A 25,798-nucleotide genomic window follows, 5' to 3' on the forward strand; every position below is an offset into this window, starting at 1 on the left:
TGGTTATGCTGACACAGGCCCAGGCTGAGGTGAGAAGTCTTTCACTGCAGGACTGCAGAGGTGTGATCTAGCCTGCCGGAGACTAATAATGCTTATCTGAGGACATGCTGGCGGGGAGGGTGATGGGAGCGAGCGATACAGAGCGAGAGATTGATGGTAATCTGCACATTAGTTAATTGAAAACCTCTTTGTGGCACGTACCAAGGGCCACAAGAAACAATATAATACTGATCATTGATCCAACAAATCAAATAAAAAGCGGAAACACTCCACCTCTGCGCATGGAGACAGGAAGTGGTTCGGTGACTAATGGTATCTGTCAATTAAACCCCATACACACACGCTTTCTTTTCCGCTGTGCAATTTATCAATCAAAGAATTGACAGTCAGTAATTTCGCAAAAAGATTAGTTTACAATCAACATCGTAAGCTAAGTTTAACTCACATCGTGAAAGGAGAAACGGTAGGGTAATTATTATTCAAAAGTGGGACTGTTTTGGTAGATTTGCAATGGACCATTGAAAAAAAAAACATTAATGTTTCTATATGATTGACATTCTTTAAATTAAGGTCCAAGGATGATAATAGTTTTAGTGGCCAAGCAGAGACAGACCGGCTAAAATCTTTACTGGTGCCATGTTTAAATAGAACATTTAATCAAATGATTTTCAATGAATTGTAATACATTTTGTTGCATTTGAATGCAGGTATACTGGGGTGAAATGCTTTCTAAACATCATTCTGACTGATCCACAGGCTGAGGTATCAGATATGGAGAGAGTAAATTTTGCAGTTTAGGGCAAAAGCTGTAATTACATTACATGAAGTTCCATAAAATCCGCTGTGCAGCTGGCATGATGAAACCCTATCTGTGATAATTGACCATTAACGCCAGGCTTGTTTTTGCTCTGTGCACCTCTGTTCAACGGCTCCAGATATTATGATTGCCACTGGATCACTGGAAAGTATCACAATATTTTTGTTAACTTAGTTACACATCCATCCTGCCAGACAGCTAAGCTGCTTTGGCTAATGTATGAGCAATGCTTTGCACTGACCTGTCAGACGGCTCTCCCTGCCCTCCTCGCTTAACCCTGACAGTCCTAATGTGTTGCTGTGAGACCCTGGATTAGAAATTTCGGCTTTCTTTCGTTCATCATTAACAGAGGCTAATGGACTTCATTTGCAAAATGAGGATTGGGTGACTTGAATATGTAATATGAGGAAAAAGTTCACTGTCTTTTTTAATAAGGGCACAGATTAAAGGGTACAGGTCACTCTTTGTCTGTTATTAGTCACTGCCAGCCAGAACAGAACAACAACTGTAATGAGTCTTCTTGTTTTCTATTGTACTATGATAAATCCAATGCAATGCAAGCAGAAGCATAATGCCAATTCAAACACCATTGACTTCTGTGGACTGTCAGTGCAACTAAATTATTGTCATTGAAAATTAAGCTGCATATATATTGTAGATACGAACACATATAGCTTTCTCATATGACATATGAAAGACACACATTTACACACAACAAAACAGCATCACCAGCAGTTCAGATGCAGTTTGTTAAGTCAGGATTTTAAAGGAGAAGTCCACTTCCAGAACAAAGATTTACAGATTATGTACTCACCCCCTTGTCATCCAAGATGTTCATGTCTTTTTTTCTTCGGTCATAAAGAAATTATGTTTTTTGAGTTAAACATTTCAGGATTTTTCTCCATATAATGGACTGATATGGTGCCCCGATTTTGAACTTCCAAAATGCAGTTTAAATGCGGATTCAAACGATCCCAAATGCGGTGGTAAACGATCCCAGCCGAGAAAGAAGTGTCTTATCTAGCAAAATGATCTGTTATTTTCATAAAAATAATACAATTTATATACTTTTTAATCTCAAACGCTCTTGTCTTACTCTGCCTGAACTGTTTTTTTCCAGTTCATGACAGTTAGGGTATGTCGAAAAACTCCCATCTCATGTTCTCCCTCAACTTCAAAAGTGTCCTATATTGCTGTTTTACCTTTTTTTCTTAAGGGTGTTTGATCTTCTTTGCATGTTCACTTTGCATAGACTGGGTCGGTACTTCTGCAGCGATGTAGGATGATTCTGAAATCATTTTTGAAGTTGAGGATGAAAAAACGATTGGAGTTTTTCGACATACCCTAACTGTCTTGAGCCAGAACACACAGAATTCAGGCAGAGCAAGACAAGATGAGCATTTGAGATTAAAGAGTATATAAATTGTACTTTTTTAAAATGAAAATAACTGATCGTTTCACTAGATAAAACCCTTTTTGAAGCTGCATTTAAACAGCATTTTGGAAGTTCAAACTCGGGGCACCAAAGAAGTCCACTATATGGAAAAAAAATGCAGAAATGTTCTCCTCAAAAAACATAATTCCTTTACGACTGGAGAAAGAAAGACATGAACAACTTGGATGACAATGGGGTGAGTACATTATATGTGAATCTTTGTTCTGGAAGTGGACTTCTCCTTTAAAGCTGAATCCCCTTTAATTCTAAGTTATATGAAAAAGCTATGACTGTTGTAGAAAAAGCCAAAAAAATATGTATAGCCTACTCACAATATCCATCTTTTGGGCTGTAGTTCATGAAGCAGAACCCGATGAGCATCAGGACAATGGTTCGCCACGTAGTCTTGCGAAGGAGCTGCAGCCGTGAAACACCTTTCCTATGCATCGAGGTGAATGCTAGCACTACAGAAGTACCTATGATGAACACAAACCTTGCCAAAGAATTAAAAACAGTATTATTTTACATAACATACTCTGTCATTTCACAACTGTTGTTCATCACTACTGATACTTGTGGAGATCAAAATGAGAGAACAACCTCTTATACATGGCAGAGTGAATGCAAATGTTTATCAGAACCTCCTTCAGCAACATGCAGTTCCTTTCAATTTTCATGCAACACAATGCCCCCATCACATTCAAATTAAATGGCCGGGCCAGAGTCCTGATCTAAACTTCTAATTTCTACATGAAATTCTCTGGGAAATCCTTGGTGACAAAGTTATGTTTAAGAAACTAAGAAACTACAGTTACCAAACTATGGAGAGTGGAACATGAGAAGACAAAGATCACAGCAGCGCAGTGTGAGAGACTAGTGACGTTCTGCGGCAGCAGATGTGCTGAAATCATTCAAAGCAATGGCTTCTGTACTTCTTAATAATGTCTTAAAATTATTAAAATTTTGTAAAACATTTTTGTTTAACAGTGGTATACCTACAGCTTAAGTATTTATAGATTGTTCTGTAATTTTGATCTCCACTGTATTTGCAATTTTGTTTAAGTCTATGAATTTTAAAGGAATGAGGATATTTTATATGCATGGCTTTTTATGAACAATTTTCCTCCAGTTAACGTTTCCAAACCCACAATTTAAAGTGGTTACTGCATTGCCGCCGGGTCTCTATACATAGAGGAATCTGCATTTATTTCATCATGCAGGCCTTTTTTAAAGTAGTCTCTGGGCATTACAAGCTTTATGTGTACTCTCAGAGAAAAGAAAGATTAATTGGCATAGGCAAAGCATTTAAACGGTGGTGGGTTGGAAAAGCTTTAAATCTGAATGGTCTTGAAGGCAGATCCAAACTGTTGGACTGAAGTCGCACTCTTTTCCATATTAATCTCAAAAATGGAAAGTAATAATTCTCCATCGATTCATTAAGTACATGCTGGCAACTCACCAAGGCATCACAAGATCAGCTACTGTGAGACCTGTAATGTACATGGAAAAAGACATTCACACACATGAACACACACATCTGCTGAATGTGTCAGTTGCTGGAAAGTTGGCTGTTTGATTGACACGCAGGAAATGCATTATCTTCTTGCTGAATGACTGGCAAAATCAGTTTTATCCTCATAATCACAATTAATTGTAAACAAATGCTGTCACTCAGTGTAGTAACTAATGATAAAAGATTGTGTGGCCCTAAAAACATTGTTTTCTCATTATTTTTCGATTTTCAGACAGCAAATGATTTATAAATGCTCATACAGCCATGACAGAGGAGGCCTCACAGTAATATGAAAATCCATCTGCTTTCCCTTATGATCAATACAATTCTGCTGATATGATGAAGAGGCCATTATGAGCCTTAAATTGAGTTCATCTGTGAATACTCCAGGAGATGTGCTTCGTAATAGACCCCCATTAAAATTTAACATGCAACCCCTTCTCATCTGCGTCCTTTGAGGATGTTCATCCAAAAGTCATACCGTAGATGCAAAGTATAAAATGCATGCTGAATTAAAGTGTCTCTTTGATAAAGCAGCACTTTAAATGTATGGATCAGATATCAGTAAATTATGTCTTTGGTAGTCCAAGAAGATTTATGAGGCATTATTTTAGCTTTTATTTCCTACTGGATATAGCTAATCAGTGGTATTTATCTAAAAATGCCTAATTAAAGTCCACTTCCAGAACAACAATTCACAAATAATTAACTCACTCCCTTGTCATCCAAGATGTTCATGTCTTTCTATCTTCAGTCATAAAGAAATTATGGTTTTTGAGGAAAGCATTTCAGGATTTTTCTTCATATAATGGACTTCAAGTGCCTCCGATTTTTGAACTTCAAAGAAGTAGTTTAAATGCAGCTTCAAAGGGCTCTAAACAATCCCAGCCGAGGAAGAAGGGTCTTATCTAGCGAAACGATCTGTCATTTTTTTCGAAAAATAAAAATATGTATACTTTTTAAGCACAAAAGCTCACGTAGCACAGGCTCTCGGATGCGCGTCCATGTGTCATTCTTGAACGATTCGTTCATTTTGAACAACTCTTTAATGACGACTCGTGAAGAACAAAAAACATAATTTCTTTACGACTGAAGACAGAAAGACATCTTGGATGACAAGGGGGTAAGTAAATTGTGAATTGTTGTTCTGGAAGTGGAGTTCTCCTTTAATAACTTTAGGGCACATATATAAACGTGTATTTCTAACTTGGCTCCAGAAACAACAAAAGCTGAAAATGTCAAATTTTTAAATGAAACATTGAGCAGCCAAATAATTTCAGTTGACAAATTACAAGACTAAATGTTCAGAAGCACTTGTGAGTGAATGATTCGTATTCATTTCAAACTAGAAAAACGCAAAAAAATTACTCAGGGAAATAGTTGGTTGTGAACTCAATAATGGCTTCAAATAATTTACGTACTGAGTGATTAAAATGACTAAATCACCAGCGAAATTTAAGCTGTTTTGTGAATCTTTTTGACTGAGTTATTAGAAAACTTGTGAGGTGATATTTGACAAAACTGCATATATATATACATTTGCAGTCACTTCAGTTGCAATATGAAGCCCTGTATAGAGTATAAATTAGAGATATCATCTCAAATCATCATATATGTAACCAATCAGCAAAATAACTCACCATTCCACGGTGCATGATGAAAAAACCAGTAACCACCTCCACCGTAGTTCACAAATACCATAACTGTCAGGGAGAAACTGTAATCATAATGACACAAAATTTTTTTTAAAGAAAATATGATCCAAAGATCTATTAATGCTTAATATTGTTAACAAACAGAATTTCAACAGATTTTGAGAAAATATGTCAGGATCTCTTTGACTTGTTGATTCTTCTTTTCATTTCATTTTTTACATTTTTTTTGACCAAATGACATTAAGAATATTCTTACAATTTATAACCTACAACATACATTACCATTCAAAGGTTTTGGGTTAGTAAGGTTTTGTTTTTAAAAAAATAATCTACTCATTAATTTCATTAATATTCATTAAGGAACCATTAAACTGATCAAAAGTGACAAAAAATATAAACTATCTTTACAATATCCTTTAGTACCTCAACTGTCATTTGTTAATTTAATGGAACTCTATCAGTATTATGGATCATAAGACCAGAGTGTACAAATAAATAAATAAAAATGATAAATTATCTTTATAGTATCCTTCGGTACCTCAGCTGTCACTTGTACATCTGAGGTGAATTCTATCAGCATTATGGATCATAAGGCCAGAGTGTACAAAGAAATAAATAAAAATGATAAATTATCTTTACAGCATCCTTTGATACCTCAACTGTCACTTGCACATCTGAGGTAAACTGTATTAGTATTATGGATCATAAGGCCAGAGGGTGTGGCATTTGTTTTATATATCAGAGACGAAATGCTGTGTAAGGTAATGCAACCTAAGCATTATGAATCACTCAGGAAATGAACGGTTGTCCTCTGAATCGCCTCACCCAGAAGTGCTGACTAAAGCCCTCCACTGTAATTTATTGTAGACGTGTAACTTAGCGCAAGGAAGCCAAGCTGCAACTTACTGTGCATGATGGAACACTACATTGAATTAGCAACAGCGGGAGATGCTTTTTATTGCACGTCAGAAAATGCATGTTTGCACTATACAGCATAAATACACCGGTGGACATGAAATTGATTTTTGTGACCAGACCCTGAGACAACACCTCAGCTATTAAACTGACAACACTCGGATCACGGCGTTGAAGTGCGTTCTCTTTGGTTTCTTTGTGTAAGAACATACTGAGAAACCAAAGCGCTGTATGGACCTTCAGATAAACTTCGCTCTATCTAAACAATCTAAATTTTTCCTCACCAAATTCAATTAGGAGATCAGAACAGAGACCATTACTGCTCCTTTTAGGCCTAACCTGCTGATACAAGATTTTAATCACATGCCATCCTCTAAAGAGCGCTATTAAAGTAAGCATGTCTTTGTCTTTCTTCTCTCTCTCCTTTTACACACATACTCTTTCTCACGCACACTTTGCGACTGCATCCATTAGTATCCATAGTAACGATGACAAAGGTTAAGTCATTTTCAAGATGAGACTATGGGACAATGTTTGCAATATAGCATGTTATAGCCAATCGTTTTAATTAAAAACCCCTCAGTGTTAGGGAGCCTTTTACTCTCTTAAAAAAAACTTCCAGGGCAAATTAAGTATTTCATTGCTTTAAGCTTCCTTTGTCTTTCTGTCATAACCTGTACGTTTTTAAAAAACTGCAACAGACACTAAAACAATGTTGTGTCTTTGTGTTGCCTCTTATTAGCCACTGTTGTTAACAAGTAAAAAATTTATTTTGGCAGGAACTCCCAGTGAATATTTATCATTGTCATTTTATCCCAGAGCTATAACTCTTTGTAATCCCTGAATGGGCACATTTGTAAGTAATATATACTGCAGTTTTCCCTGCAAAAGCCTGGGATTTCAAATGAAACCAGTACAGGTAACAGTTAAATACTTCAATATGACTAATTACTGTGCTTTGGAGTGCAACATTAAAATAAATCCTTTACACTCAAATTAAATTACGTAATTTGTAAATTGTAATGTATATAAACACATCTGTGATTATATAAACTGCAATTTCCACTGTAACAGGCTTGAGATATCAAATAAAACTACACTGTAAAAAATAACTGCAAAAATGCTACAGTAAAAACCTATTAATTGGTTAACGGTAAGTTCCCCTACTATATACAATGAAAAATTGTATTGGACATTACATGTAATTTTATGGCAGTATCCAGTTTTTGGAAGTGAAAAAGAACATAGAATTTACAGTGAATTTTTTGTTTTTTCTTGTCAGTTTTTTGCATTAGGGTTGTATGTTACATATAATGTTGTTAAATGAATGTTTATTGCATTATTTCAGTTTCATGTGTGTTACCATGATCAGGCACCTTCTATATATGTTAGTATTTAAAAGCTGTTTGTAATGAGCTTTGGTTCATCATGTGACTTCCTCATCACCACCTGCTTTTAGTGGGTATCAGTGTACTACAAAGGTACTTAACAGATTTTAGTACTTCAATAGGTTATATATTAACATTACATCAGTTAATGAAATTACGGTATTTAAATGTAAATTTAAGTTAAATCTGTAAAACCTAAAATTTTGCAAACATATTTTTACGGTAAAATTCTGGCAACCACAGCTGCCAGTTTTTTACCATAAAATTTACAGAATTTTTTTACGGTGTAGTGCAGGTAAAATTGAAATACCTAAATATGTCAAACTATTAAAATCGCCAATGGGAATGCGATTAACATTCAAAATATAGCTGCAATTATCGGGGCCAAGCACTGCAGAAGTAAGGTAGCAAGCATCAACTGCAGATGATTTTGGTCGAAATAACTGAAAAATCATAAATACAACCACCAGTCATGTGATTTAATGGGTTATCACTTTTAACCAATAGGTGGCACTGTTATCAATTCTATGTGGTGTGTTCTGTGTACAGTGACAATGGCACACACATAATTTGGTGTTAATATCTCAAAGCTTTGCAGAGATACAGCCTCAGAGTCATTTTGGCATCATGCCTCAAATTTGTTGCGGCACTATACAAAAACTGCTTTGTTTATCGACACAAACTTTTTGTCAGCACAGTCTGAAGACGATCTGATTTGAATTTGGTGAAAATCAGACAAACAGTCAAGGCGGAGTTAAAAAAGTAGGTTTTTAAAGAAAATAACTAAATAACAATAAGTTTGGCCACAACTATGGCAAAATTGGTATCTATGTTCTCGGCATGACCCAAGAAATATTTTGAGTGTCTTTATAACAGGCTAATTTAATCAAAAGTTTTAGCATTTTTGAAATATCATTATTAATGGCTTCAATGAATGGTTTATCACTTTTAACCAATAGGTGGCACTGCTACCAAATTGATGTTGCGTGGTCTGTGCGAGGTGACAATGCCACATACAAAGTTTGGTGTCAATATGTCAGACCTTTCCATTTTGAATTTGTTGTTGAGTTAAATGATAACAGTTTCGTATATCAACACCAATACACCAATGCATTTAAAAAATAGCACTTTACAACAAATTTTTAAAAAGCCCAAAATGGCTGACAGGGGAAAATTGGGTATGGTTTGACTCGGCATGCCGCAACGAATATAAAGAGACCATTTTCCATCTTTTTCATATCTCCTGAACACTAGGTGGCGCTGTGCCAAAACTGTGCAGGTTGCCTCAGGTCATGGTTATTATAACACACACCAAGTTTGGTCTATATATGCTAAAGCATTGTGGAGATATAGCCTTGCATCCATTTCGGCATACTCTTCATAAAATTTGTTTGCATGTTTTTCGAGAAAGGTTCGACTAATCTACTTGAATTCCATAACTTTTTGCCACCGTGGCCTGAAGATGATCTAAGCCAATTTTGGTGAAAATCAGACGAAAGATTTTTCGAACTATTAAAAATTAAAGAATGTAAAATTTTGGTGTGCATTCGACTCAGCATTCAAAAGTTATTAGCATTAACATACGAACATGCAAATTTAAACTGTTGATGGCGCCAGAGCAGGGGTGTCAAACTCCCACAGTGCTGCATAGTTTAGATTCAACCCTAACTAAACGCACCTGATTCAGCTAATCACGTCCTTTAGGTTTATTTGAAAACTACATGGTATGTGTTTTGGAACAAACTCTGCAGGGCTGCGAATGTTAAATGTTGAAAAGTCTGCCATAGACTCCCAGAGCGGAAGAAAAAAAATAACCAAAAATGAAAATTCAACAAAAAATAAAATTATGTAACCAAAGAGATGATGATCATAATATAGTAAAATCTGTCAATGGGAAGCATCAACTATCTGGTTACCCACATCCTTCAAAATATCTTCTTTTGTGTTTAGCAGAAAAAAGAAATTTATATAAGTTTGGAACATGTTGAAGGTGATTAAATGATGACAGAACTTTGATTTTTGGTTGTCTATCCCCTTCATGCCAGTCACCAAGAACAAAACTAAACTTTTTATGAAGAGTAAAGAGTTGTATGTTAACAAAACGGCTTGTTCCTGCTTAGGAAGGTACAGGGTATATTAACTAAATGAGTACATTTTAAAGTACATTTGCTATTAGCATAACTTATCATCAAAAAACCACCAACGTCAATTTGTAATCACAAATATGAAGAAACTGGCTGCAGGCTTTTGGCTGGCGAGGTTAAAAACCAAACCTTTTAAAAAATTAAAATGCAAACAAAGTCTACAGTTATGCTATATATCATGTTGATGGCAACTGATGAATTAAGGGCGCTGTTCTTCAGCTCTGAGAAAAACCGTAGCCGCAACAATTTCACCAGGGCGGTGGGCAGATGACAGATGCTTCTGTCTTCAGTGAAAAGTTTTGACTCATTGCTGGACAGGCCATATTTCATGTTATACAGGAAGGGAGTTGCAACACTACAGGCTTTCTCTAGGTTGATATTCTTACAAAGAGCCAAAGACATCCACTGACATTATTAAGTTCCGTGTATAGCCAAATCTCATGTCTCATGTGTATTTTGTAGTGTTGATTTTGTTTTGGACCCGCAATGGCTGCTAAGCTCTTGTGAAATATCATGCATGTGTTGCAGAATCCAATATTACCTCGGCATCATGAATCAACGGACCTGACAAGCCAGCTGTGATGTCATCCTCTCAGTCTATATGTATGAGATGATGTCTATGTCATATTCAAAGTTACAGAATACTTAGGCTGAAATGAAGGAAACGTTGAAACAAAGAAGCAAAGTCTCCGGCCACACTGATAAAACCATTAGGCTTAACAAGGAAATGGACTGTTTCATATCCAAGAGTAAAAGCAGGTATAGACTGAGAGGGAACATCTGTTTTTACAGCACTGCGGTTTACAAGGAATATCATTACTAATGTGAATGGAGCATTTATGAATGGCGCTAAAAGTTCACATAAAGAGACTGGGGAAAGAAAAAAAACTTATGGTGACGGGCAATTCTAAGAACCATAAAATCTTGTTATTCTTACTGTCATTGATAGTACAAATTGCCACTGGCGATTGCTATCTGAAAAGCACTTTTGCAACACACATGGATTATCCATTACACAAATCTTGATCTGGCAAGTCATATCCTCTCCAGCTCCAGATCTACAGCCTGCTGAATATGTGCTGATATGCTGCTTGTATTATTATATCAATTACTGGGAAGTGAGAGGTCAAAACCGTAGCAGCTTCCTGTTTCGGGTGAGGCGTGCTTCTGCGTTTGCCCCCGAGCCACTATCAAGCCCTACTGGGCTTCTCGATTAAATCACATCACCCTTGCTCAACAGCAATCCACTGTTTCCCTCCACAGAGGCAAAATATATTAGAGATGATGCCTAGAGCGACCTCTGTAAACAATGGCTCGAGTGAGTGTATGTCCAGCCTGTGACCCCTTACAATCTCTTTAGTCCCACAATACATTCTCTGAGTGAATGCGGCCGTCAAGCCAATGACAATTGATAGGTATTAATAAGTTCATAGAATCTGGAGAGTTCAACTGGTTCAAAATTGAGTTACCATTTTAGGCCAAGTAACTGAAAAGTCATTTTAGGTACATTACCCTCGAAATGTGTCCAGTGACTTCAGCCTTGATGACTTTGATTTGCTTTTGTCCACAGAATGTTCATTTGCCTCATCCTAAAAAAACAAAAATAAGTTCATTTAGTTTATATCTTTATACAACAGTTCTTTCTGGTCCTCGAATCTGATTGGCTGGGAGGAGTGCGATAATCTAGTGATGTTGGAACTATCGGTCGACCGATACTGGATTTTACAGATACTGATAACCAGGTTGGACCACACTGTGCGATTAATGCCGATAAAAAAAGGAATAGCGCTCTACTATATTAAAAAAGTAGCCTAATGAACCATACTTTGTAAATGAATATTAATATTAATATTAATTATATATTGATCATTACAGTTAGTTCATTGTTCATTAACGTTAACATATCAGTAAATGCTGAAATTAACACTCTAACAAGGAACAGTACTTTTATTCTACAGCTTTTATCAATCTTAATGTTACAAATGGACTCATAACGTAAAGTGTTACCATTACATCAACAGTCAAGCTAAAGATGGCCATCTTTAAATATCTACACAAAGGCCACAGTCAGGGGCGTCGCTAGGGCTAATCATTCGGGGCTCGAGCCCTGAAAGTTTTTACTCCAGCCCTGAATGTTTTTTGTATGGCCCTACGATTTCCACGGAATTTGTTAAAGTTTGAATAAATTAATCAAAAGTTGGTCATTGAACTTAAATCACGTTGCGATATGGACTCATATCTGTAAATATTATGTCACAAAATACTATTTAAATATGAATCCTTTGTGTTCTGCGTGTCTTTTTATGAATGTATGGCGCGGACGCTCGCAGTGATTTCATTTCACTGTTTCATTTGAGTAAAACAAGCGTCAAATATACACACAGAAAGTTAAAGGTATTCATGGCGACCCGTCAAAGTAAAAGTTCGGTTTAATTCTGTTAATCGTTTGGTATAATGTACGTGCCCATTACTACTACTACTGCTATTAATTTATAAAATGTATGCAACTTCTTCACACAATATTTCTTCCACGTTTTAAATTTTAATAGTAAATCCCCTTTATTTGTCAAAAATAAAATATAATTTTCATTAAAAGATTAATTAAATTAATATTTTATACCTTCATTTGATAACCAGAAAAAAACAGACATGCTAAAATATATTTAGTAACAATAAAACGTAAAGTGAGAAAAAATAAAACATTTTATAGGGTCCTAAACATGTAATTTTTCTTAACTTTTGATAAATTGATGGTAAATTGTATAAGATTCATGGTTTCAATTAATTACACACGATTAATTACATTTTGATTAATAAAATTAAATGTAATCATTAAAAGAAATCCAGAAAAATGAAAAACAGAAGAAAACAGAATTTGAAAAAAATAAAAAATAAAATAAAATAAAAAATAAAACGGAATTTGGGGGGAAAAAAATGGGCCCTATTTTTGCATGCAACTATATATTTGTCACAGTTATAAATACATTTTCAAATGTACTATTTTATTTGTCTGACATATTTTTGTAATGTTATAATTTTGTTATAATACTTTGATGTTTGTTATTTGCAGTGATTACTATTTACTATTGCTTATAGTGTGACAAGGTCTTTAACCCCCAGTTTAATGCCTCCGGAACCCCCTAGAAGGATCCAGGTTCAAGCACTTATGTGAGCATGATGTGAGCTCCCACACACCACCACTAGCCCCTGATGTTTTGACACTAGCCCTGGATGTTTTAAAATCCTACAAACGCCCCTGGCCACAGTATTGAAATTACATACATATGGATATTGTGTACTTTTACAATTTAACTGCTTCTATTCTAGAACATTTGTGATTATCTAATAAAAATATTAAAATATGTTAGTCACACAAGGGGCAAAAGTGCAGCACCGCGTCTAGAAGAACTCGCAGCTATCCGGTATCACACGCACAGGACAAGCAAATGAACAAAAGTATACTGCTGTCCTTTCTCCACTAATGCAGCATCTAGTCAACAAATTCATCATTTAATAATGGCACGAAAACATGCACTACAGTATACTGTACAGACCGTTTCATTGTTCATGTTTTAAATCTGCCTTTAAAGCGTCCCGCTCTGTGCAGCGCGCAGTGTCAGGTGTCTAAATAAACTGCATGTGCTGTCAGAGGCCACTTTGGTGCTGTATAACAAAGACTATAGGGACTTTGCTGTATAATGAGAACTTTCTCAGCTGCTCCAGCAACTGACTCAACCCGAAAAAACTATCGGCATGGATTTTTGCAGATACCGATAGTTCCGCCAATCAACTATGGCAAAACCGATACATCGGTCGACCTCTAGTCAGAACTCCAACCGTTTCACCTTTCTTATTACTCCAAGTGTTATGGAGGACACCCAAATCCGCTATAATTTTATGAATAATAATCTTTTTGTGTCATAGAAGGTAGTTGTAAGAGTTTTTAGATGCGAATGTACTTGTTTAGACTTAAAATTTGCAGGTTAAAGATAACGTCTATTTTAAAATTTGCTTTGACGTTTTCAGAGATATGAGCTCCAGGGTGTCAGCGGCCGTTCAGTGCTCCTGAACCCTGCTGGTTCTGATGTGTCTATAGTGGTTAAACATGACATAGAATTTGTTTTGGTCATATAGTCAAATAATTGCTGAATGACAACCGTGCCGACATACATCCATATCGCACTGTTACTCCTATGGTATGTTTTATGTGATGCTGGTTTTGTACGTCACCACAGTTCTAACTTAAAATGTCCACCGAGTGACGGTATAACACTAATGCTCTGTGACATTTTCTGTGACACCTAACCTAAACCTATCCGATAGTATGAACAAAATCAAATGTGACGTAAAAACGCAAAGAAACCATTTTAGCTTTTTTTTTTTAAAACTGTCATCTTTCAGCTCTTTCATTCAGAGTATCTGTAGCTGGCTGAGCTACAGAGCAAGTGAGTTACGTCCAGAAAGCGAAGCATATGGAATTGTAATCATAACTGTCTACAGAAACGATTACAAGTGCTCGCCTCTAGTGTTCATTTCTGTTGGAAACTGCAGTGATATGTACTTATTGGTCTGTATTTTGCAGCTTGCGAAAAAGTTCCCACAGGTACGTTTTTATCATGAGATCAGGTAGCAACCGGTTTGTCAAATGAGCACACTATAAATATATTAATGATCAAAATCAGTCATTGCCTTGGCCATGTTTGTGGAGCATGAGCAGTCTAGTAAATGTTTGAGAAGCATGAATGGTTTCTCTCATTTCCAAAGAAATATGTTCCCATTCACCATATGGTCTTGTGATGGCAGTTAGATCCATCACAAAGGAATTAGCATTACCCCCTTCCTGCTCTGGCTCTCCAAACAACTGGATGATAGGCCACAGACAAAGCTAATCAAACTTTCAGACCAGGACAATCAAACAAGATCTCAGAAAATTAAACTATATCCTCTACAAGGCTCCTTGTACAGCTCTATCAGCTGTTTGCTTTTTAGATGTGATCATCCTGGAAATTGCAGATTACAATGGCTATGAACTGACCATAAACAAATGCACTGTGCATGATGCATAACATCTGGTCCTATTGTATAATGTATGAACAATTTTGCCCTCACCATGTCTATGGAGTTTTGAGACCCGCGGCAGCTGATATGATTTTTTAGCCTCTGCAGAAAGCTCCATCTGTAGTGGTATAAAACAATATTTCATTGTGAAAACAACTTTTAGAAAATATTTGTTTACATACAGTACTGTTCAAAAGTTTGTTTTGCTCACCAAGGCTGCATTTATTTGATAAAAATACAATAAAAGCAGTAATATTTTAAAATAATAATATTGCAATTTTAAAAACCTGTATATTTTAAAATGTAACTTATTCTTGTAATGTCAACACTACATTTTCAGCAACCATTATTTCAGTCTTTAGTGTCATATGATCCTAATACACAGCTTTGATGCTCAAGAAACATTTCTTATTGTTATTAATGTTGAACAGGTGATTTTTTTCATTATTTTTATCAAAAAGAAAGTACAATACAATGGCATAAATGTTTTTACTGTCTCTTTTGATTAATTTAATGCATCCTAGCTGAATAACAGTATTTATTTCTTTAAAAAAAACAACTTTTGAACAGCAGTGTAATTAGGAAAACAGGTACTATTGTTACCTGAGTATATAAGGCAAAGAGGCCCAAAATACAGCGATAGAAGCCAGAATCAAGAATGCCGCCAACAGCGCTGAGGAATCAATATCAAATACATAAGAGCAATGGTTATATAAACACAACTTCTGCTGTTTTTGTGGGTATTACAAGGAGAACTTGTTTTTATCATTTATCAATAAGGCTTCTGTGAATGCTTTTTGAAAACAGCAATTATTCTGTTACAGTAATTAAAAAGTAAAGGGTTACAAACATTCAGTTTCTACAATTTTCTCAGCGTTCGCTCTGAACAGCCTCTGTCACCCATGCTGCGCCACGAGGGAGCTCTCAAGAATCCAGCAGTGTCCTTTTATGTAATCTGAAACCAGTCTATAGGCGTACAATCAATCTATGAAACCCTAGCCTTGGGTCTCCAATAAGGCCATGCACAGAGGCAATATTTTCACAGTGCATGATGGAATGGATCATATCGGCTGTCAGAGGCCGTCCTCCATGATACTGACTGCTTAAGGGAAGGTGTAAAACAGGAGGCAAAAATGCATCATATTCCAAGTATTTTGGAAGCTGCACAGACGTCTTTATTGAATTTGGGTATACGGCGAGATCAGACTGGAGCGTTTGATATACTTTTTTCACTTTCCATGAAACTAAATTGAGTTCAACATGGTTACATAATGCTTACATAAGGCCTAAATTAGAAGCCCACCGTTTATCATCTTTTATAATCAAAACATGGACAAAAGCCCTCACACAGAATATTATGGCTAATCAAATGGACATGTTGCACCCTGTGATCTCAAGCAATTACTTTTCAGTGGGACAGTGGAGACCTTTTGTGGAAAAACAAACACAGAAAGGACCATTTGATCAAAGTGTGAATACACTTGATGACACAAGAGGAAACAGTGAAGCTGTGATGATACTATAGTGATGACTGAGTGCAGGAGCCTGGACAAACTAGCCCTGAGATAAATAAACACAGCATACATCCAACACCGTGCCCACTTAAGAGTGGCTTTAAGTATGTCATGTTTGTCATGCCTCAAATGTCCTTTAACTTAAGAGGCAAGAGAAACTAATAGGTTGCTAGTGAACAAAACAACTAAAAATAAACAGCTACTTTAATCCAGGGGTGTTCATATATATATTAACAGTATGTTTTTTTTAATGCATTTATTTGATCCACAATACAGTAAAAGCAGCAATATTGTAAAATATTTTAACTATTTAAAATAACTGCTTTCTATTTGAATATATTTTAAAATGTAATTTATTCCTGTGATTAAAGCTAAATTTTCAGCATCATTACTTCAGTCTTCAGTGTTACATGATCCTTCAGAAATCATTCTAATATACTGATTTGCTGTTCAAGAAACATGTTTTTATTAGTAGTATTGTCAATATTTAAAACAGTTTAGTGCTTTTTTTCAGGATTATTTGATAAATAGCAAGATCCAAAGATCACCATTTATCTGAAATAAAAAGCTTTTGTAACATTATACACTATACCATTCAAAAGCTTGTAGTCAGTATTTTTTTTTTCTTTTTTTGGGAAATAAATTATAGAAATATTTTTATTATTATTTTGCAAGGATGCTTTAATTTGATCAAAGGTGATGATAAAGACATTTATAATGTTACAAAAGATTTCCATTTCAGATATTTCAATTTCAAACTGTTTTTCTGAACTCTCTATTCATCAAAGAAAATTCTGCTGAGCTGTTTTCAACATAATAATATTAATAATACATGTTTTTTGAGCAGCAAATCAGAATATTAGAATGATTTCTGAAGGATCATGTGACTGGAGTAATGATATTAAAAATGCAGCTTTGAAATCACAGGAATAAATTACATTATAAAATACATTCAAATAGAAAACAGTTATTTTAAATATTTAAAAATTGTACTGTTTTTGCTGTACCTTGGATCAAGTAAATGCAGACTGAAGACTTTCAAAGTTACTTTCAAACCTAAATAAAATACTGCATTCATTTTTTTAAATACAATTTGATATTACTATTATTATTATTATTATTATTGAAAATAATTACATTAATCAATGTTTAATCTATTGACAGTCCAAGTTTTAACAGTAAATAAATAAATACAATCTGCATATCGTTTTGTGAGGTATGAAAGTTTGCTGGTTTTTTGTTGTTGTTTGTTTTAATTTTTTTTTTTTGCACTGAAGTTTTAGGGCTTACAATGTTAGCTTAAATAAATAAAATATTTTTTAACATTTAACAGTACATTAATTAAAATCTTTAATCTATTAAACAGTACAGTAGGAAATTTTAAAAAATAATTTGGATGTTATGAAGGTTCATTCTTGCAACATACAATTGCCTTTAGTACAATAAGAAAGCTAATTACATAATTTTAGAGCTGTGCCATCTTTACAATATCACTCATAATATTTTATGCACACAGTAAAATGGGTCTGTAAACCTGAAAATATATAACTTCCTTTTTATTTTAAGAAGTGGTCATCATTTAGGTCGATGGCGTAAAAATGTTTGAAAACCCACCCTTACAAACTTTTAGGACAACTGTTGCCATTTGTTTATTTGTAGTAAAAAATTAACACAATAAATGCTGATCATCACTGTCTAATTATCCTCAGTAAACTACTCTTATTTCACACTAAATTATGTAACACTACTTGCTAAAAGTTGAAAATCAGCAACACTGTGCAAATTAGAGTAGCTAATTTGCACAGTTCAGTCTAAATGTTAATTAGAGTTTAAGGTTAAGCAAACCAATTACTGTATGTTTGTACAAATTACGGCTTGTGTTCATCACAAACCCAAGGCTGAGGTCAGGGTTTCCATTTTTCAGACCAAGACAGCCTTAAAATATCAGTCTGGAACAAAAAAACAACTAACGTGATCACTCTGGGCAGTGCAATTCAATTGAAAACAGGCTGTTTTTTTTCACAGTCCCCTCATCAGTTCTTCTTAATATCTGCTGATCACTAGCACCATCACTTAAGTTGTGAGAGCCCTTTGGAGCTGGAGTGTAATCACCAGCCAGTCCGGCTAATGGAAGCTCATCATATAGCCGGGAGTTTAGTCACACTGGCCATATATCTGACAGATAATGGCTACTTGCCCTTAAAAGTCTGATCTACAACATAATCTGCACTATTGCAAAGTAGACGGCGCATTATGGAGCGTGGTGCTTTCAAAACCCCATTATGCTTTAATCCTTCACGCTCCTCTAATGTATTTCCCACAATGCTCCCCTCCCGGGGCATCTTTCAAAACAAACATGGCAGAAAAAGCTTTTCTTTGAGCCGTTTTTTCAAGAAACGAGCAGTTTAGCAGATCAATACAGTCTCATCTGACTCCTGGGATATGAGAGAAGCGCTTTCCTGCTGAACTTGGAGCTCAATACGTTTCTTTTTGATGACTTATTTAATGTTTTTAATTACACAACATGCATACTTACGCAGGTACACGTTATTCTGACTCCTATCCACGGTGAGAGAACATTTTACATCATTCACCGGTCCGGACTGTGTCATCCAGAGAGAATAATGGCCAGCTTCCTCAAATGTCTGACTCAGACTAGGGAGGAGAAATAATGTCATCAACATGTAATAAAACACTGATCCATCCATCACGTTGTTATAGCTGTGATGATGGTTATTGAGTTTTTAATGTTTTGTTTAAAGGCTGTTCTCTTTTTATGAAATGTTATTTACATTTTCAGTTTTACGAATTTGTTGTTTTCTTGTTAACCATAAATTGTTTGCTGACTGATGTAAGTAACCTGTCATGCAAATGTTTACCTAAAGTAGTCTACCAAAAAACAAGTTGATTTATATAGTTCATCACCCATATCTTATGACTGTATTGTATATAAATGTCTCATTGAAGCAGCATGGAGTTGAAAACAAACAATGGCTTACTGAGGCTGAAGGGGGCCATCTAGAGGGAAACTGAACCAACTGCAGGTTTTGAACCCATTTCACCTTTTTCATCCCCCAAAATGTGCACTATAAGCCTATATTGATCGACCTGGGAATGACATAGCGCCCAGCACGTTCTTGGGGGAGAAGGTAAATCGATAATGGCTCGGTCTGGAAAGGGACCTCGGTATCGATCTTAAAGAAGCCCAGGACTAGACCCCAGCCGTACGGCGGGAGAGATACTGTGACTTGTCTTATGAAATCAGACACCTTCGACAACCTATTTGAAAACGGCCCAAACCTTGATGACTGTTTGAGGCCCAGGTTGTTTGTAAATACTGCTACGGTTTCCTCATTCCAACATCCCAGCTGGGGTTTGCAAGAGGCCCCCAAGCTTTGAAGTTTTAATGGTCTTTTTTATCATTATTCCGGTGTCAGCCTGTTAACCCCAAAATGCAGTGCGATCAATGCACAGTGAGGTATTCTCCAAAGGGCAGCACTAAAGTCAGGTCACATTCAAACACATGGTCATAAATAGTCTCAGTGACTGCAAATGCAATTGGCTGCTATTAAGGCTATATATCTAGTCTATGTAAGGTCCTTCTGCACCTGATTTATAAACAGGGTTACTGAAAAGATATCAGTTAGAAAATATCATTATTTAGGATTTAAGTCAGGGTTATTCGTACTTGCACAGAGTGTCTTTTCCATCCACACGTGCGATTTTTAGAGTCAGTGTGAATTGTGTGCTCACCACCACAGAAATATTGTTCTGCCCATTCCCAACTCTGGCAAGGGGCTGATAAAGACACTGTAGAAGAGGTAGAAAGCTGGCATTTAATTGCATTTATTTAATATTAATTTACTATAAGCATTTTGACCATTCAAGCAGGCACTACAGGTTTGTATGAGATATTATATAAACCCAGATAGCACACATACATCTGCAAGATGTCTGTTAAAGATCACATGATCTGGAAAACTATCTGCTGTGTAGAAACATCTGACAGATGTCTGTAAGATTTTTACATGCATTCTAAATCGTAAACATCTTAAAGACATCTAATAAACGTCTATTTGACATCTAAAAGTAAACGTCCTATACACGTATTGCAGATGAGCAAACACTCTAATAAATACGTCTTGCAGATGTAAATGCAGACGTCACGTCTCTGTGATGTACACATGTGCTGTCAGGAAAGGATTTAATGCCTCTAAGTTTAACCTCTCTCTCTTTTTAATTGGAAAATGAAACAAGACAAAACAATTTTTAAATACCTTATAGCAGTAATCTGAGGTGTAGTCAACACTAACGATGTATGGAAGTTCACTATGGAATATGAGCAATGCCTCATCCATTTTCAGCTTGTAATCTAAAAAAGGACAAAGTTTGCAGTATTCTATGAATATGCTTATCTATGCATATTTTAAAAACTTGAATGTCATACCTATGACTTACCTTCATGGTGTCTCTCACACAGCCCTGCTGAGAGAAGAGCGAAGAGAGAGAAAACATGCATGAAATTGATTGTCTTCATTGTTACTTCCAATTGTGCTGTATTTCTTTTTCTTCTTTTTCTGCAAATGAAAATAAAAAGGGCTCAAAGGTCACTGCACATCTGATTACAATTATCTCTGAGGTGTGCTGGAAAGCTTTATTACCAGAAGACACCACAAGAAGACTGACTAAAGATAGGAAGTATAACTGCTTTTAACTATAATAAAAAGAATAAAGAGCTAAAAACAGCTTGTAAGTATGAGGATGATACTTTATATTCATGCAAGTCACAATGATTTGCATCCAAAACATATATTTAGTGTAGAAATTTAGAAGAGGGAAAAACAGAATTTATCTTGATCAAAATTATCTTATCTTAGGAGAACAGTCAAAAGACAATGGGAAAATTAGTTTGTACTATCTGTCATGTTAAAGATCCATTTAACTGTGCTGTTATTTTCTTAAAGTGTGTATGGCCCTGGATAAATCCTTTCCATTTAAGATGGATATTTTTCCCAGTTTTGCCACATTCATTGAGGTATATTAACGTTAAACAGCACTTTTTCCTGAACAGACACTTGCTATTAGAAGTCATTGTTTTGTTTTTGTCAATTGGCGATCTGCATGAAGTCTGCATAAATCCTTCCATCTGTTTCCATCTTATTCATGTTGACTTTAATCTCTCACTGTCTGGAATCTCATTTTCAAACACACACTCCTATTTTATTCAGGCTTTTGGCAGGGCAGCAGCAAGCGGGCCCATATGTTAATATTCAATAATGCGTGCTGACGTTACCCGGTGGCTTTTAAAAGCGACAATCACGCAACGTAATTAATATTCATAAGACGTCGCTTCACCGTAGTAGGATTCGTAAAATCGCGCTTTGGACGCAGGTTGAAATCCAGCTGCTTGCACGAGACCATAGACGCGCTACACGCAGTGCAACCAAAACATGGTGAGTAAAACATATACAAATCTTTTTAAATGTATTTTTCTTATCGCACGTGGATTAACAACGACTTTGTGCATAACTTTCAAATTTGCAAATAAACGCATTACATTGCCACAAACGAAATGCTTCAAATATATTGGAATTGCTTGGTTAGAGAGGTATGGAGTTATTTTATTTTCACATTTATTTTTAAAATCTGATGTTTTATTGTCCTATTATACGATTTCTATTAACTAACAATTTAAATACAATCGAGTAAGGATTTTTTTTTTTTTTTTTTTTTTTTGCCGATTTAAGGTTTTGTCATATAGCAGTGTTTGTGTAGATATTAAAAGCACATTCTATAGTGCGCATGTTGACATTAACATATCGCACTGTTAATCATTTAATAAAACAATCACCGACAAGCTTTCATGGTTTTACTTGGCTTTCTTTTCGAGCCGTGTCTGTTCGTGCAGTAGCATTAGTTCGGCAGATTAGACTGTTGCTAAGAGACCTGTTGATGTCAGTCAGCTTTATCAGTGTTGGTGCTTCATAATGACTGACATGTGTTTGCACAGCCACTCTGACGCAATATACTGATGGTTCAGTGAGGGACAATAGTGTGTGGATAGTACAAAAGAAAACGCTGACACAAATCAACCTAATTTCCCTTTCATTCATTTACACGTGCACAAAATTTATAACAAAGTTTAGTATAAGCCTATATAAAATGTTTATATTTTCAGGTCAGTTACCTTTTTATAAATGTGGATTTTAATGTCTTCTTTTAACAGACGTATAAAGCTCATGTGATCTTAACTAAAAGGGCAAAAGGGAAGAGTTAAGTAGGTTAGGAATTTCATTACTCCAACCACCACAGAACTATGCTGGAAGCTCTTAAAATTGAAAATGCAAGTCATCATTGTTTCCATATGGGGTTCAAAACAACCAATCACAGTGCTTTTTTCTGAAACATCCCCCTTTGGAATGGTTGCCTATGAGTGAGCCTAAGAGTATGAGTGTTTGCAAAACTGTTCAAATATTATCTGTTCTACTAACAAATATGATTATATTTAAGTATGTTCATTGAAATTATTATAATAATTATTTTAATAATATATGTAAATGATGTATGTACGATCTGTGAGATGGCATGATTTGTAACATTCTTACAAAGAACACAAAACCCACATACATTGAATTGTAGGGTATTTTTTAACGAGAACTGTTTTAACCACTCAGGCTGGGAAGATCCAGACTCTTACTATGGAGGAGAGGGAGCACCTTCTGCCCATGATGAGGAACGCTCAGTGGGTGGAGGTGGTGGGGAGGGATGCAATTTACAAAGAGTTCAACTTCAAAGACTTTAACCAGGTAATAACCTCTGTTAAACTGCCAAATAGACGAAGCCTAGTTATATACTTCACAATTCATGTACATGCTGTTTGCATCATACTTTAATGTACTGTATGCACAAACATAGGACATGCTCTTTCCCCTTTAGGCTTTTGGGTTCATGTCCAGGGTAGCACTACAAGCTGAGAAGATGGATCATCACCCTGAATGGTTTAATGTGTATAATAAGGTAAATAGATAATATGGCTCATCAGTGTACCACTTTTTTATACATTAGTGGTCATGACTGTGAGCAAAGTACTGTGCTTAGTTTTAAAATATAATATACATTTACATATACATATTTTTTAATAGATGATTAATATTTAAAGGGAACCCCGGGTATTAAAACTTGGGTTATGGGTTAATATAACATAAATGATGTCTCTTACTGAAATATGTAGTAGAAAACCCATGACAGTTTGATCCACATTATTTTATACATATTTTGGACTATGGGGGGCGCCATTATGACTTAAAAAGGTTGCACTTGGTGAGCTACTGGTGTTACCTTTTGCTTTTTGTACTGCAACAAACCTAGGAAAATAAAATACTGATACAGTGGCCACAGCTATTGGCAATGGATATAAGCGTACGATTAAACCAAATGCCGTACCATCTATTTTTCCCCACAAGGAGTCTAAACGCCCCTGGATATCGAGTGAAATTTACGCTGAGAAACTCCTTCAGTGGCTGCGGCATCATGAGAAGCGTCTGCATGTTTACATCCTGCCAGAATGGCATGTAGCGTTTCTTGTCTGTGTTGTTTGTAGGCTCTTTCAGTAGCTGTGGTCTACTAAAAGCCTAAAACACATTAGGGCTAAAGTGGAGAGAACAAAGGCGCAGGTATTTAGGAAGTTTTATTCATCCACAGTCATCTTCCCATTCTTTTCTCCTCTTCTTATTGTTAGCAAGAGCAGCAAAGACTTACATCACTTCTCTTGTTGACCTTCGACTGAAAATTACAACCAAAATCGGCACAATGTGGCATTGTATCATTATTTTATTTTACAAGTTGTGTATTCTGAGTTGTGTCGCAGTAAAAATAGCAACAGGTAGCGCCAGCAGCCACTTCACGTCATTGAAATAATGGCAATATTCCAAAATATTTATAAAACAATGTAGACTTTGTGGGTTTTCTACTAGACATCATTTATGTTACATTAAGCCATACAAGTCTTAATACCCGGGGTTCCTATTAATGTGGTTAATTTTGATTTCACATTGACTGTATCCTGTCTACCTGTTCTCTCTCGGGTAGGTTCAGATCACCCTCAGTACTCATGAATGTGGAGGACTTTCACAGCGTGACATCACCCTTGCAACCTTTATAGATCAGGCCTCTGTCCTCTGAGTGGACCCTCTCACTTGACATCCTGTCAGTCCACCTCTGTAGCCTGTAAAACTGGACCAAAAATATTGTGCAACTTCATTTACCACAGTTATCACCATATCGGTTTTGACTGTGTGTAGTCTGCCTGTTACACCTAATCTTTTCCCAATAAGTATTAACAGTCAGGAGAAATTTCATCTAAATACATCATTTTACATTAACATAAATGTACTACAGGTCAGAGACGAGAATTGCTAGCACACTGAAGAGACCGGTCAAGCACTATTACCTGTGTTACTGTGGCTTAAAGTCAATATATAGTGCCTTTATTTTCATTTGATGTGATCCAGCGATGACATGGTTAGTGCCTCAGTGAATTGTATTAAACTGAATATTTGCTTTATATTTGACCTGAATATTTTATTATCCTATTATAATGCCCAACTTTGGCATTGTGAAATTAATGCGTCATCTGTCAAAGCACTTACCTACTGTTTATTTAATGATGACACAAAAGCATAGTCTTGGACTTAAAATGTGAACGGCAGCTCTGAAGATTAGAAAAAAGAACGCAGAGCCACAAAACAGGTCAAACTTGCATAAACTAAGGCTAGTTTACACAGATCGTGCTTTTGTAAACATGCTGTAGTGACGACCGTTGTGCCTAATCTATTTGAATTTTTACATTTTAAATTAAAAATTTTTTGGAACGCTGTATTTTTAGAAGTGAGATGCAGGGAAAACTTCTTAAAAGTTAAACTGTTAAAGTCCGTGTGAAGCAACATTAAAAATGTGTTCTGAGTTTGTCACACCACAAAAAAAAAAAAAAAGTGTCATTAACCACCCGGCCAAATTTAAATGATAAAATAACCGCTGAAACCACGCCCACTCGCGGGAAAGTTGAGGCATCTTTCAACTGACGAATACTGCTACGACCTAAATGGTTGATCGAGCTGTTTTGTAAATCATCGCAACCAGGTAATACGAATTTACGCGAGGATGGCATAGCTAGCTAGCAAACTGTAGGCTGTGTAACCACAGATAAATATAGCTAGATGCCCTATCCACCTTATTTTTTCCGTAAGAGCGGGCGCCTCCATTTGTAAATTTAACGTGTCTCATCCGCACTGAACTGCAGCTGTAGTTATACGCATGTATGAATATCTGTATCTTCAATAGACTTAAAAATATACTTTTGC

At 35.8% G+C, this 25,798-nt stretch overlaps 2 protein-coding genes across 2 annotated transcripts in view; one reads left to right on the forward strand and one right to left on the reverse strand.

Annotated features, from left to right (window-relative positions):
* The window catches only part of si:dkey-192p21.6 (uncharacterized protein LOC565246 homolog), a 38,619-nt gene extending 17,470 nt beyond the window's left edge, over positions 1 to 21,149 (reverse strand). Inside the window, exons 1-11 of the mRNA XM_051126409.1 lie at positions 21,101 to 21,149; positions 20,898 to 21,016; positions 20,717 to 20,811; positions 20,128 to 20,249; positions 18,976 to 19,094; positions 15,529 to 15,598; positions 14,977 to 15,043; positions 11,380 to 11,456; positions 5,406 to 5,482; positions 3,712 to 3,742; positions 2,585 to 2,745 (exon numbers count right to left, since the gene is read on the reverse strand). Coding sequence (XP_050982366.1) covers positions 2,585 to 2,745; positions 3,712 to 3,742; positions 5,406 to 5,482; positions 11,380 to 11,456; positions 14,977 to 15,043; positions 15,529 to 15,598; positions 18,976 to 19,094; positions 20,128 to 20,249; positions 20,717 to 20,811; positions 20,898 to 20,976 — 898 coding nt within the window. The 5' untranslated portion in view covers positions 20,977 to 21,016; positions 21,101 to 21,149. The remainder of the gene's footprint in view (positions 1 to 2,584; positions 2,746 to 3,711; positions 3,743 to 5,405; positions 5,483 to 11,379; positions 11,457 to 14,976; positions 15,044 to 15,528; positions 15,599 to 18,975; positions 19,095 to 20,127; positions 20,250 to 20,716; positions 20,812 to 20,897; positions 21,017 to 21,100) is intronic.
* Positions 21,150 to 21,785: 636 nt separating this feature from the next.
* Positions 21,786 to 25,002, forward strand: pcbd1 (pterin-4 alpha-carbinolamine dehydratase/dimerization cofactor of hepatocyte nuclear factor 1 alpha). Its single transcript, XM_051126170.1, has 4 exons — positions 21,786 to 21,892; positions 23,114 to 23,245; positions 23,376 to 23,456; positions 24,528 to 25,002. The coding sequence occupies exons 1-4, from the start codon at positions 21,890 to 21,892 to the stop codon at positions 24,618 to 24,620; spliced, it is 309 nt and encodes a 102-aa protein (XP_050982127.1). The 5' UTR covers positions 21,786 to 21,889; the 3' UTR covers positions 24,621 to 25,002.
* The last annotated feature ends 796 nt before the right edge of the window (positions 25,003 to 25,798 follow it).

Source organism: Labeo rohita, chromosome 13, assembly GCF_022985175.1.
Source record: "Labeo rohita strain BAU-BD-2019 chromosome 13, IGBB_LRoh.1.0, whole genome shotgun sequence".
In the NCBI taxonomy this organism is placed as follows: Eukaryota; Metazoa; Chordata; class Actinopteri; order Cypriniformes; family Cyprinidae; genus Labeo; species Labeo rohita.